This window comes from Poecile atricapillus, chromosome 5, assembly GCF_030490865.1.
Source record: "Poecile atricapillus isolate bPoeAtr1 chromosome 5, bPoeAtr1.hap1, whole genome shotgun sequence".
Taxonomy (NCBI): domain Eukaryota; kingdom Metazoa; phylum Chordata; class Aves; order Passeriformes; family Paridae; genus Poecile; species Poecile atricapillus.
The window spans coordinates 30509335-30522432 of record NC_081253.1 but is presented as its reverse complement, the minus strand read 5'-3'; the positions used below and the strand labels follow the sequence as shown (position 1 = coordinate 30522432).

The 13098-nt window shown below is 43.0% G+C and overlaps 1 protein-coding gene across 1 annotated transcript in view; it reads left to right on the top strand.

The window, feature by feature from the left end:
• The first annotated feature begins 1449 nt into the window (after nucleotides 1-1449).
• Nucleotides 1450-13098, top strand: part of MFSD6 (major facilitator superfamily domain containing 6) — a 28022-nt gene continuing 16373 nt past the window's right edge. The window contains exons 1-2 of the mRNA XM_058839666.1: nucleotides 1450-1607; nucleotides 9647-11243. Of these exons, the coding sequence (XP_058695649.1) occupies nucleotides 9700-11243 (1544 nt within the window). The 5' untranslated portion in view covers nucleotides 1450-1607; nucleotides 9647-9699. The remainder of the gene's footprint in view (nucleotides 1608-9646; nucleotides 11244-13098) is intronic.

The window sequence follows — 13098 nt, the reverse complement described above, 5'->3', positions numbered from 1 at the left end:
ACATGCTGTCCCTAAAAGCTTTTGTAGTAATTTGCCAGAATAGTCTCCATCAAGATGAAATAATTTTGTTTGGAGCTTAGATCTCGTTTACTACAGTGACATTTTGTAATAAAACCCCCACTATATGAGCTGATAATTATCTGTCTCTGAATTCTGCAAGATTACAGGAGGCCTGCACTCCTGGTCTCAGACGTGGTTTCTCTTTGTGGTTAATTAGCCGTGGGGGAGATACTCAGGGATGACAAGTTCTGAAAATCCTTCCAGAGACAGATGATAAACAAGCCTTCTCCTGCCCCAGGTCATCTCCCCTAGGAAATTTAGCTTTTGTCTCCTGCCTCCTTCAGGAGAAGCCTTTACTGTAGAGGTACACAGGATTTCAGTGGGATGCTATCCTCAATGGAAAGTGAACCCACATACCGTGCCCCATTGGTATGTCGCTGTGGCAGGGAGACAACCTGGAGAGAGCGTTGCCTTCCATACCAGCTGGAGTCCCTTTCACTTCAGTCAGAACTCAAATTAAATCGAGGCTCCAGTGCCTGTCCTGCCTCTGTTCCTGTTCATCTGCCTCAGTCATGCAGACTTGAAGTTTTCTCTCAATTTCTTCCCTTGGGCAAAATAATGCAAATTCTGTTTTATTCTTTGAAAAAGGGGGGATCCTTCCTTAGAAAAAGGAGATGCAAAATAAGATGCAAGTAGATGACTAATTAGTAGATTACTAATGTGTTTGTTCTGTGGTATCCCAGTTAACAATGTCTGCAGCCAGATCACTGTCCTGGGCAGCAGCAGCCGTGCTGTGCCACTGGGAGAGATGGCCAGTGGAGCTTGCTCACTTTATCGACCTGCTTGGATTAGGGCCCAATGTGAACTCCGGTGTGAAGAACACCATCATTTAAGCTTAATCCTCAAACAGCTTCAGGACCTCCTCTTCATTTCAGGGCTGAGAAACAGCCCAAATATCTGACTGGCCTTTCACTTCGTGACTATTCCCCTTTAGTTTAACACCACTGACCTTTTGATATTGCAGCACGACTCAGCTGCGGCTCAGGAGTTTCCCTCCCTCCCTTTTCCTGCCTCGGTAATTATTGTGGGGGAAAGTTTATGTTGTTGCTGTCGTTGTAAGCATTCAAGTAATTTTATTTGCGTGCAAGTTTAGAAACAGTTACCGAAGAGGCGATGCCAGTGGCTGTGAAAGGCACTAGAGTACTTAATTCCTTATGCTGTAATACGCCTTTGGAACTTGTGAGGAGCAGGAAGCGCTACGAATGTCAGTGGGCTGTCGGGGCCCACGAACGCTGCATTTAAGCGCAAGGCCCAGCCCGCGGACGGGCAGGCGGACACAGCCCGTGAGTGGATCGCCCGTGCCGGGGCAGCCCGGGCCCGGCGCGGGCCCCGCGGAGGCGTTGCCGGGCGGCTGCGCGGCCCCCCCGCGGCGGGGCGGGGGGCGGCTCCGTCCCTCCCCGCAGCGCCCCTGCGTGGCGGCGGCGGCGGCGCGGCCCGGCCGGGGGGGCGGGAGGTGCGCGGATCCGCCGCCCGCAGCAGCCGCGGCGGCAGGAAAGGGGCTGCGATGCTCCCGGCCGAGCGCCCCCCCGGAGCCGCCCCCGGGCGAGGTGAGTCAGCGCGGCCCCGCGGTGCGCGGGGGGCCGGGCCGGCAGCCGGGGCCGCCCGGCGGGGCGCCGCCGCCTCCCCTGCCCGTGCTCCGCGGGGACCGGCCCCGCCGGGCGGCCGGGGCCGGCTGTGGCGCACCGAGCCGCTGTGAGCCGCCGGGCTGCGGAGGCCGTTTCTCCCCGGTGTCTGCCCCGGCACCGGCTCCCTCCCACCGGGGCGGCGGGCCTCGTCCCCGCGGCCGCCCGGGATGCTGCCGGTGGGCCCGCGCCGCAGCTTTTCCCTAGAGGCGTTTCCTGCCGCGCCGGGGCCGGTCAGCTGCGCCTCCACGGAGCCGGCCGATGTGCTGGGTGCCCACCTCGGTGAGGTGCCGGCCCGCTTCTCCTGAAGCTCAGCATCTTGGTTGAAGCGTGCTGCGGCCGAGCCATTTAATGCCCCCTGCCCTCCCCGATGACAGGGTCGTAATCCCGGCGGTGGCAGCTGGCCGGGCCGTGTCCCGCGGGAGCTCCTGCACAGGCATCCCCGCACTTCTCCTTGCTGCCAGGATCCTGGCGTGGCGTTACGTGTGGCTGTCACTCGGAAACAGAGCCCTTACATCCTTAAAATACCATGGGGTTTAGTAAGCGGGTTGTCGGTTGCTCTTCTGTTTATTGGAATAAGCGTAGGAGCAGACACTTATTTAGGAAGTCAGTGCTGAAGGTGCCATAGTTGCTACGGATGCCTGCGATGTTCTAAGTTAGATGGAATTTAAAATCCGTGTCTGTTCAGCAGCTCTAAAGTTTTAATGGCAGGCTCTTTTTGAATGTTGTGTTAATGAAGAGTGCAGTGTTGAGGAGTGATAAACTTGGACTGATAAACTAGGGCAGAAGAGAAAAGCTGAATAAATGTGGCACTGAAGTATTTCAGTAAAAACTTGCTCCAAACATAATTACATTACATTACTAAGATATATATTAGGTCTTGTTGTCCACTAGTTAGTAATGTCCAAGGAAAGAGATTACAAAATGCTAGTTTTCCATCTTGGCTTTTTTGTGTGTGTGTTTTTTGTTTCAGTGGGTAGAAATAGTGGACAAATGGTGACATGTATTTTGTTGTTTGTATTCTCTGAAGGTCCATCAAGGAATAGGAGGAAAGAAAACAATCATCCCTTTAAGGGTGGTATTGGTGGTAGCAGTCATCAACCCAGTAAAAATTGTAAGAAGACTTAAAAAAAAAAATCAAAAAGGTTTGAATATGTGAGTAGAAGCTGACAATATGAGAAGCTAATGGGAGGAAGCTGTGGTTTATCACTAGCATAGCTGGAACTAGGGCACAGCTTGAATGCAGCCTAAAACTCATCTTAATCTTCAGCTACAGTACAATGGGCCTGAGTTAATATAGAGGTGTGGGAAATTGTGAGCTGTTGACATGATCCATCTGCAGATGTGGCAGTCGGTCCCAGAGGCTGGGATGGCCAGGAAGGCCTTGCTGTCTTGCAGCAGACCAGGACTGCTGCTGCTGCCAGGCTCGGTGGGGCAGCTGGGTGCCTGTGTCCCTCCCCAGCGCTGGCAGCAGTGTGCTCCTGGAGTGCTCTGGGCACTGGTTTGTAGCTGAAAGCACACTTGGAAATTACCATCATTAATCAAGTGTAAACCTTGGAGGCAGCTGACAAATTGAAAACTGGTTAAAAAAAACGGAGGCTGATTTCAACTAAGAACAAACTCTTTAACAAATAGAGTCTACTCGGACGTCTTAATGTGCACGTATTAAATGGAAAACAAGATTGGAAAGCAGGAGTCCTAAGATGTGAATTTAATGGATTTTCTTTAATAGATGAGGATTCATAGCGTTCTTTACTTTAATGTTAATACTAGCACTATTGTAGCAACTTCAGACCTATCTTAAGTGCATTAAACATACTAAAAACCTGATATTGACATATTTCACACATACTGTCATCTCTCAATCTAATTGACTAAATGCCAGTGTGTAGAGTTTTTATATCCATATTGAAGAAGCAGAAAAACCTATAGCGCAACACATTAAATAAATGCATATCAGCAACACAAAATAAAGCAATTTTAAGTGTTAAGTGCTGTAGAACAAAGTGGTTTCACTTTGATGGAAACCCTAATTATGTTGGTTAATGTTACAACACTTGTGTCTTGCTTTACAGTTGAAACAAGGACATTTCCCAGCACCAAGTTAATTCACTCTCTGTGACTTATTTCTGATTTTATGGATTCAGAGACAGGTGTTCATGCTGGGGCCTCACAGCAGGAACTGCTTACCTTTAGAGAGCAGGGGATGATAGGGGCAGGTGGGTCAACCTGTGGGAGTTGTTCTAGATGGCTTGGCAGGGAACAGCCCATCCAAGGGCTCCGCCTGGAGGTTGGCTTACCTGGGAGAGGCTTGGGAACGTGATGCAAGAGGGAATGAAGTCTAGGCACTTCTCTGTCATGATGTAAGTTGTTTGCATAACATTCTCCTCCTTTTTGGCATGGATGCAGGCGACAGTGCCAGGCTGTTCCTTAGGGGTGAAACTTGCTTAAAAATGGGAAAACAAAGTGTGGTCTATTATTTATGGCTATTGCAGCAGTGCCTTGTAGGCCGGCTGGATGCAGGGCTTTGTTCTGGAGGTGCTGCACCGATACTGTAGCAGAAAGTCTTTGACCCAGAGATTTTGTAGCTTAGATCGATGGGAAGGGGGCCTGAGGAGGAGGCAGTATGCATGAGCTGTGTGATGGATGCACTCATGGCTGTTTCACTAGCTGGGGGATGAGTGAGGTGAGCCTTTGTATAGTTTTCAAGTCTCCTTCTCTAGCAGACCTGTTCTCAATCAAGCAATACTTAGTGACTTAAAAAAGTATTTTGAAGAAACGTGTTTCCTGTTGACAGATTTTACAATGTTTTTATGAAAACTTCATGTGGACTTTAATATATTTGCAACAAATTGAGTTTTCTAGTCAGTGAAAGGCTGGAAGGGGTCAACTAAAATGAGATGCCATTCTGGCTGGCTTTGATTTATCTGCACAATGCAAACAGTGAGCTGGCCTGCTCTGTTCCTACAGCTCTGTGTTGTTTGAGAGATTAATTAATCATTCCTGTTCTGGCTATGTTTTCTGAGACTGTATAAATATGAATCTTCTACAGTAAGTAATTTTGTTAGGTATTTAATGGGTTAAACCTCTCTTGATTGTTTGCACTGTCTTCTCATGAACTGTCACGGGTTTTTTTTGGTGGTTTATCTTTTAACATTCACATACACGCAAACCCGGATTTTGAGTCTCTGCTTTGTGAGTCTTAATTTTACTTTAATTCTCAGAGCCTAGTGAACGGAATATTTATGCTGAATTAAACTTTATTTTAGAACAAGAGTACACTTTCACCTCAAATCTAACTTTGTCTTGGTCGGCAAAAGAAGTTTCAATGCCTGGTTCTGTAAGTACCATGGTACTTTCCCTGAGAGGTTTAGGGATTTGCTATCCCAGTCTGATCTCTTGATTGACTTTTTTTTTTTTTTTTTTGAGGTATAGTTGAAAGCAGGGGTTTATTTTCTCCAGAGTTTTGGGAAGAGTGACACCAAGGGCAGAGCTGAGTTTTTAGTATACTGTATTATTATTTTTCTTTGCTTCTTTTGTTTTTATTCTTGTAATGTCAGATTGTGTTGAGTAGATTAGCTTTTTATCCTTTCTGATCTTGAAATCCTGTTAATTATTAGGAGAGACAGACTAAATGAGGATCGATTTAAGAAATAAAAGCAAGAATGCCAAGAAGATACTTAAGTAAATGTAGAATGCCCTCTTTCTACCTAGCTGCCAAAGAGGCTCATACAGTCGTTAAAATGACCACTGCACTGTCATCACTGAATTTCATGGGAGAAATGGTTCTTTCTCCATTCCCAAGATAGCTGCTCAAAGGTGCAAGTCTGTAGGGAAGTTTTTGTATCTGTTTGCTGGAGATGACTGGGTAAAAAACATCTTCTGGATGTAAGGGCTTGACAGTGGATTTTGACTTGCTAGAGGAATAGATATTAAAGCAGGTGACAGCAGAAAACTTAGAAAAAAATAATAGCCTCTACTTATATTAAAAAAAAAATCCTATCTGTGCAAATTTTATGGTTAACTAGTACATTCTTTATATCTGAGGAGAAGCACATGCACTTGTGCATAAAGAGGTTCAGAGTATGTGTGATCTCACAGACTAATCCCCAGTCTGAGAGAGCTGGGTCAGCCACGCTTCCCGTGCAGCTGTGAGTGAGGGATGTGCGCTCCCAGCCCAGTATGGTGGGATCATGGGCTAGGGGGAATCAGCACTTTGGGTCTCAGTGAGGTTTTTTCCCATTGTAGCATTGTAGGGGTGATGGGATAGTGATGAAACACGGGCTGGGTTCCCAGTTCTGTAGTGGTTTGGTAATGTAAACCTCTGTCTAGATAAAAGCTGAATTGTCAGTTGGAGGACCAAAGTGCTTTCTCGTGACACACATGTGCTACTGTGCTGTGCCCTTGCTGCGCTTCTTCACTTTCCCTTTGCAGGGCTTTCTCAGGATTCTTGCACAAGGTCTTTCCAATTTACATCTTAGGGCTTTCATGTGTGTTTCTGAACCCTGAGTTTGGGGAAATAGCTCCAAACTGTTACTCCTGTTTTCAGAGTGATGGTACCACTCTGCAGCCTCTTTGATCTCATTTGTGCTGGATGAGCTGATCACATTCAACTGGCCTCTACAAGAATATTGTGTTCTCTTCAACTTCAAATGAGTTAAAATTTATTTTCTCTCTGAAGTCCATCTGTTAACTCTCTTAACCTTCCTTCCTTCTATTCTCTGTTGTTCATTTGAAACTTGCCAGTTGTACTTGTCTTCTGTCCTCATCTTGTGCATTAGAAATGTACATTTGTAAAGTAAAGGTACAGTATTTGAAGGCAATGGTTAAAATAACCAGTAGCTAATTAGTCTCTTATCATTGAGAAGTATATTGGTTTTTCCATCTGTCTAGTTTGCTGCACGTTCAGTCCCTGACTGGCTCGAGTTTTTGTTAGTAGAAGGAAAGCACCATAGGTTCAGGGTTTTTGCAGATTTTTTTCAGTAACAATACTACTCCGTTAATTTTCTCTTTTTCAGTCATTTATTTTTAGAGTTTAAAACATTGTTTAATAAGACTTTCAAAAACCCGACTCCTAAACAAACTAGTGATCAAAACAATAAAGAATGCCATATGGCTCCTACCACTCTTGATACTGTAATATTTCTGAAGAGTATATTCTGTATTATTAATAACATTCAATGCTCTTAGTATGGGAAAATAGTTACTGAAATTATTATGAAATCTACTTTTCATAGCGTTCTAGCCCAGGATGTTCTAGTCAAAATATCAGGAGTGGATCTTTTGGATTATGCAAATGCAATGTGTTAGAAGATGGATGCTGAGGCCGATATAAATTTTGGAGGGGGGAAGAATATGCAGCAGCTGAAGTGTTTAAAGATAACCAGTATCATAATTTGTTATGTACTCACTATTCATGCAACATACAAAACTGAAATTCCACTTCAATAGAAAAGGGAAGCGAAATTAAAAAAGATTGAATACTAATTGCTCTAAAAGCCTTCAGTATAATTTATATTAAACCAGATGGTTCAGAACTCATATACAGGAATAAGCTTGTTTAAATCAGGATGATTTCAAGCCATACTTACAAAGTTGTCCTAAAATATCCACATGGTTAAAATGTGAGTTTTATCTTGTCATGTCTGGGGAACAGGAAATCTATTCTTCAAAAGTAAATGCTGTAAAGCTCTGATGCAGCAAGCAAGTTGCTGTAAACAGATGCGCATATACTGAAAGCTCGGTTACATCCCCTTGACATAAGTGGGGCCCTGCACAAGATCTGGAGTCTTTGTTGTCAAAGAAAGGCAAGGCATAAAGAAAATAAGAGCACAGATGATGACTGGTCTAATTTACTCATTAGAAGGGCTTCTTTAATGGATATAGAAATGAGCAAGAACCCCACAGTTCTTCCACCTGTCAGGTGGATATGGTTGGCTGAACCGAAAATTGCAGGAGCTCACTAGACAGCTGCTGGGTTTTGGTTCATGTGGCTTTTGATGGTAACAGGTAAGAGCAAGAAGATGTACTTTCACATTTGACTGTTCTAACAACTTAATTACGACTGTCTAATCTTTTGACAGATGAAATACTTTTTTAAAATTTAATCAGATTGTCTCTGAAGAAACTGGAGGAAAAAACTTAAGTCTCTGTGTATGTGCTGGCATGGTTTTCATTTACTTCTGACCTTGAATACATGCATATTTAAGGTTCCAAGATTTGTACGTAGCCTTTTCTCCCAAACAAGAGATCCTCGTAGATAGTATCCCATAGAAATGACATTTAAAAGTGAAAAGCATACGCTAACCTTATGAGTGTTTGGGAGTTTAATGATGGCATTTTTAGACATGCCTTTTACTGAACTGTGTAAGGTTTAGATTATTTTCATGAACTGTCATTTATAGGAATATCCATGACTTGTTGTCAGCTGTTACATATATGTTGAATCAATAGGAAACAATTTAACATATTAGTGAATGTTAGTCACTTTTCTCTTATTTGCCTTTGTCAGTATTAAATAATCCATTCCAAATCCAATGTCAGTATTAAATAATGATGAATTATAATTAATTCATTTAAAGGCACTGAATATACTGTTGCATGACTAATTTTAAAGGAATGATATTGTGCTTTCAGATGAGTGATGAAAGACTTACCTCATTGTCCTCTTCTACTTGGAATAAAGTGCAGATCTGCAAAAAAATACTTATCATGGAATGATATAATATAATATCCTGAGTTGGAAGGAACTCAGTAGGATCATCCTGTCCAGCTTCAAATTCTTAGAGCAGGTCCAGATCATAAATTGAATGCTCTTTGAGAAATTTCAGGTTCTTCTGGTTCTCCTTTCAAATATTGTACCTTGAAAAAGTTCCTCTGTGATAGTAATACTAACCCAAACAGCAAAGGGGTAACAAAACCAAAATATATGAATGTTTAACTTTTTCACAATGAACATAAGCTAATCTTACTAGGTTAAATTTAAAGATACCAATAGAACAAAAATAGTTTTTTAATAATGATTTGGAGCTGACAGCCTGCTGGCAGAGCTGGTTTTTATCCTTTGAAAAGGAAGCTTTTCTTAGCTAGGCTAGTTTGTCGGAATGAGTTGTTTTTAAATGTGAAAGCTGGTTGGTCACTCAAACTCTGAGGAATGTTTAATTTATTTTTTAGTGTTGCTTATTAATTTTGCAGGCTCTTTTGCAGAAGATAAGCACAGGCAGCTGCAGTGCTGTTACCTCCCAGTCCAGCTTTTTTCAATTTCAGAATTTGACTTGAAGATACCTTTATAGGGCCCATCTTCCTTTCTTTGCTCCCAGGTCTTTGATGTCTTTGAGGTTGTTATCCTAATTTTGATCTTAAACCCCCATCCTAATTCCCACCTCTCTTCCCATTCAGCCTAGAAGCTCAAGCATCCCATCAATTTCTGCTGTAGTTGTGGAATGCTTAGAAAAATGTGTTTCAAGAGGAGACTGATGAACATTTTGAAGGCCATCATGAGCCTTCAGATAGTAATTTGTTTTGATGATCAAAATAACCTGGATATGTGTGGCTGCATTGCTTAATTAGAAAATCATGACTATCCTTTGGCATAGGAGGGAATACTGGAAATAAAGCAGTTAGCCTTGGGGGAGAAAAGTCAACTTGAAAGAAGATACTTGCAAATTCTAGCACTTAATTGCCACAGTAGCTCTGAATATATAAGCTATTCTCTCTCCTAAACATGAAAGATGTTTTATTGCACAATATAAAAGCTGCTGTTGGGAGAACTTCACAGAATTGGTTATAAAACACATTTTTATTGATGTTCCCATGTGCCACTAGTCTAGACAAATGGCCTTTCCTACCCTGAATACTTGCTTGGGAATGTTAGTTCTAAGAAAGAAGCTTTGTCCTTGATGGCTGGAACTTCAGGTCTGCTCCCCAGTGGTACCTTAACCACCTTATGTTTTATTTGTTCACAGGGTAGCCCTAGTTCCTTGAGAGTCCACCAGATATTGGATGCTTGTGGTAAACCATGGCAGCTGATGATAAGGTGGCCATTCTAACTGATGATGAGGAAGAACAGAAGAGAAAGTATGTGCTTGCTGATCCTTTCAATGGCATTTCCAAGGATCAAGACTTGCCACCCAATAATGAATCCCCTTCGACAGAGACAACCACTGTCCCAGATGAAGAGCTGGATTGGTTAGAAAAGCACTGTGTCAAAATAAACAATGATCTTCTAATCTCAAAGGTCTTTTATTTTTTCTTCTATTCTGCATATGGCTCTCTCTACCCCTTGCTGCCCGTGTACTACAAGCAGCTGGGTATGACACCCAGCCAGAGCGGACTTCTGGTGGGCATCAGGTACTTCATTGAGTTTTGCAGTGCACCCTTCTGGGGAGTAGTGGCAGATCGCTTCAAGAAAGGCAAGATTGTCCTCCTGTTTTCGCTTTTATGCTGGGTTTTGTTTAACCTGGGCATTGGATTTGTGAGACCAGCCACCTTAAGATGTGTACCAAAGGGCCTTCCCCCAGCACATCCCACCAACGCAAGCAGCCTTTTAACAACAATTCCGCAAAATGCCTCGATGTCTTCTCCACTAACCACAGTGAGTGCTGCATCCCCAAAAGTTCGTGGGAGGAGAGACCTGGTCACTTCCAGTCCAGTCACTTTGGAAACAACAGGGACACCTAATCCCGAAATAACATTCCTGGTACCTACACAGAGCAATGATGAGGATTTTACCTTGGAAAACAGTACCCATTTGATTTTGAAAAGCACCGCCACTAGCCCAGCCTCACCAGGGAACACAACTCTGAGCACCACCCCAGCTTCCATCAGCACAAAGCCGATGCCTTCTGACCAAGTTGTGCTCATTTATGATCAACAAGAAGTAGAGGCCATCTTTCTGCTCATTCTGCTGGTTGTCATAATAGGAGAATTCTTCAGTGCTTCCTCTGTTACCATTGTGGACACCATAACTCTGCAGTACCTCGGCAAACACAGGGACCGGTATGGATTGCAGCGTATGTGGGGATCTCTGGGCTGGGGGCTGGCCATGCTCTCCGTGGGAATTGGCATTGACTATACTCACACAGAAGTTGCCATTGAAGGTCAAGGATGTAAAGCTCCAGAGTATAAAAACTACAGGATCGTTTTCATTGTTTTTGGTGTCCTCATGACGATGGCGTTAATTGTGGCCACCCAGTTTCGATTTCATTACACGCACTTCAAACAAGATGAAAATAAGAGAAAAGAGGTAGAGATCTCACAGGTGGACAGAAATGCCTCCAATGCATCTTCAGATAACACTCCTACCAGTATGAGCCAGTCACAGTCTTTCAGTTTTTGGGACCTAATTAAACTGCTATGCAGTATCCAGTATGGCTCCGTGCTCTTCGTGGCCTGGTTCATGGGGTTTGGATATGGCTTTGTGTTCACCTTTCTCTACTGGCACTTAGAAGACCTGAATGGCACCACCACTCTCTTTGGAGTTTGTTCTGTGCTCAGTCATGTGTCTGAGCTCACTGCCTACTTCTTCAGCCACAAGCTCATTGAGTTGGTTGGTCACATCAGGTAAGATGGCAGTAACCATTAAAGAGCTAAAAAATGGTGACTCTCAGGCTCAGCCCTTGTGCTGCAAAGTGAAACTCAAGCTAATGTTTTTTGGTTTGGTTTTTATTTTAATTCAAGGTCCTGCTCAGTTATGTGGCTCACATTATGGATTTTTTTGTTGTTGTTATTTTAAGAGCTGAAAATGCTCTGAAATGCTTGCTTTGCATTTGAGATGCACGTTAGTATGTGCTTGTTCCTTGATGCATTGCTCTGTTAGAGATCTTTACAAATTGCCACCCATTCAAGGGTTGTCTGTTTTGACATACAAATACCATTAGTTTTTCCATCTTTTTTCCTGTGAGTAGTAGCATTCTGCAAACATCCTTCTTTAGCTTGGCTCCCCTTACAGGGCAGTTCGTTGCCTTCACAGTAGCCTGGAAAGGTGTCAGCTCCAGGCTGAGAGGGGAGAAGCTGAGCTGAGGAAACGAGGTGAGCACCTCCTGTGTACATGGCCTTGTAATCAGACTCTGGGTGTTGGCAGAATGAGGTTGCAGCCTGGCAGTGTCACTTACCAGTTCAGGGCTTGCTCTCCTCCTTTAGTTGCTGCAGTGTGTGTCAGCTATGAAGTGAGATGGCTGCAGGGTTTGCCCTGTTGTCTTTGCCTTGTGTAAGTGAAAGTGACTGCTTCCAGCATGTTAGTGAACATTGGTTGCCAATAAACTCACTAATTTGACTTAATTTCCACATATTCTAAATCCCTCTACTGCTCCTTAAAAAAAGCACAGGGTGGAAAGACAGGGAAAACTTGAGCTAATAAAGCGGCAAAGTTGGGGTTTTTTTATGTTTACTCAGGTATTCTGTGCATCTAAGCACAGAGCTGTGTGTTGTTAGCATCATATCCTTTCCAAGTGCCCAGTTTATAATCATACAGTTGTTGAGATGTAAGTATTTTTAAGCTGTTTGCAATGATCTTTTTGTGCGTTTTGTTTTAAGGTTTTGCTCTTTGTTTTGGTATTATTGGAATGAATATTTTTATTCATTTGACCTCTACTAAAAAAGCTTGAGATGTTTAGCACAATAATTTTTTTAGAGATTACTTAAAAGATGGAGTTATTTCTTACTTTGAACTGTAGAGGATCTTTTTACTTAGAGTCAGTCTTAATCTCTGAATTTGACAACAATTGGTAAGAGAAAATGACACCTTGCCTGCAAAGCCTGGAGGAAGGATATGATGATGGAGGAGTGGTGAGAACAGATCACAGTCTTGATTGCTAAAGATAGCTTGGGTATGCTCTTTCAATGCACATTATAGTACAAAATTCAGGCTTAGACTTCAACTAAGTAAAGAATGAAAACCAAAAGACTGGTAGTATTGTAAATAAGATGAAATAGAAGGGATGGGAGCATTGCCCAGTGAAAAAAAGGATGATGCATGGGATTAGCTCAATTTTTTTTATTATTATTATTTTATTTTATTTTTATTTTTTTGACACTGCCAAGCTTGTGAAGCCAATACTGGATCAAAATTAAATTGTTTAAACACTAGTCCTTATTTGCTATGAAACAGCATTCTACATACCTGCACCTGGGAAATGCACATTAGTCATGTTTTAGTGTTATCTAATGCTTACTTGTGTTTAGTCATCACAGTTTGAGATGACTCCTCCTGGTTGCCTGCTGCCTTGTACTTTCTGAACTTTGTGTGTTTGAGAGGAGTCAAGCTTTTTTCATTTTTTTTTTCCCCCAAAAAATGGGTAGGAGTTCATAGCTCATTTTCTTTGACAGATCTGTGTATGTGTTGTCTGCTGCCTTCTAGTGCGGATAATAATTTTCCTATTAATAAGAGCCAATAGCCTGCAACTCTATATCCTTAGCC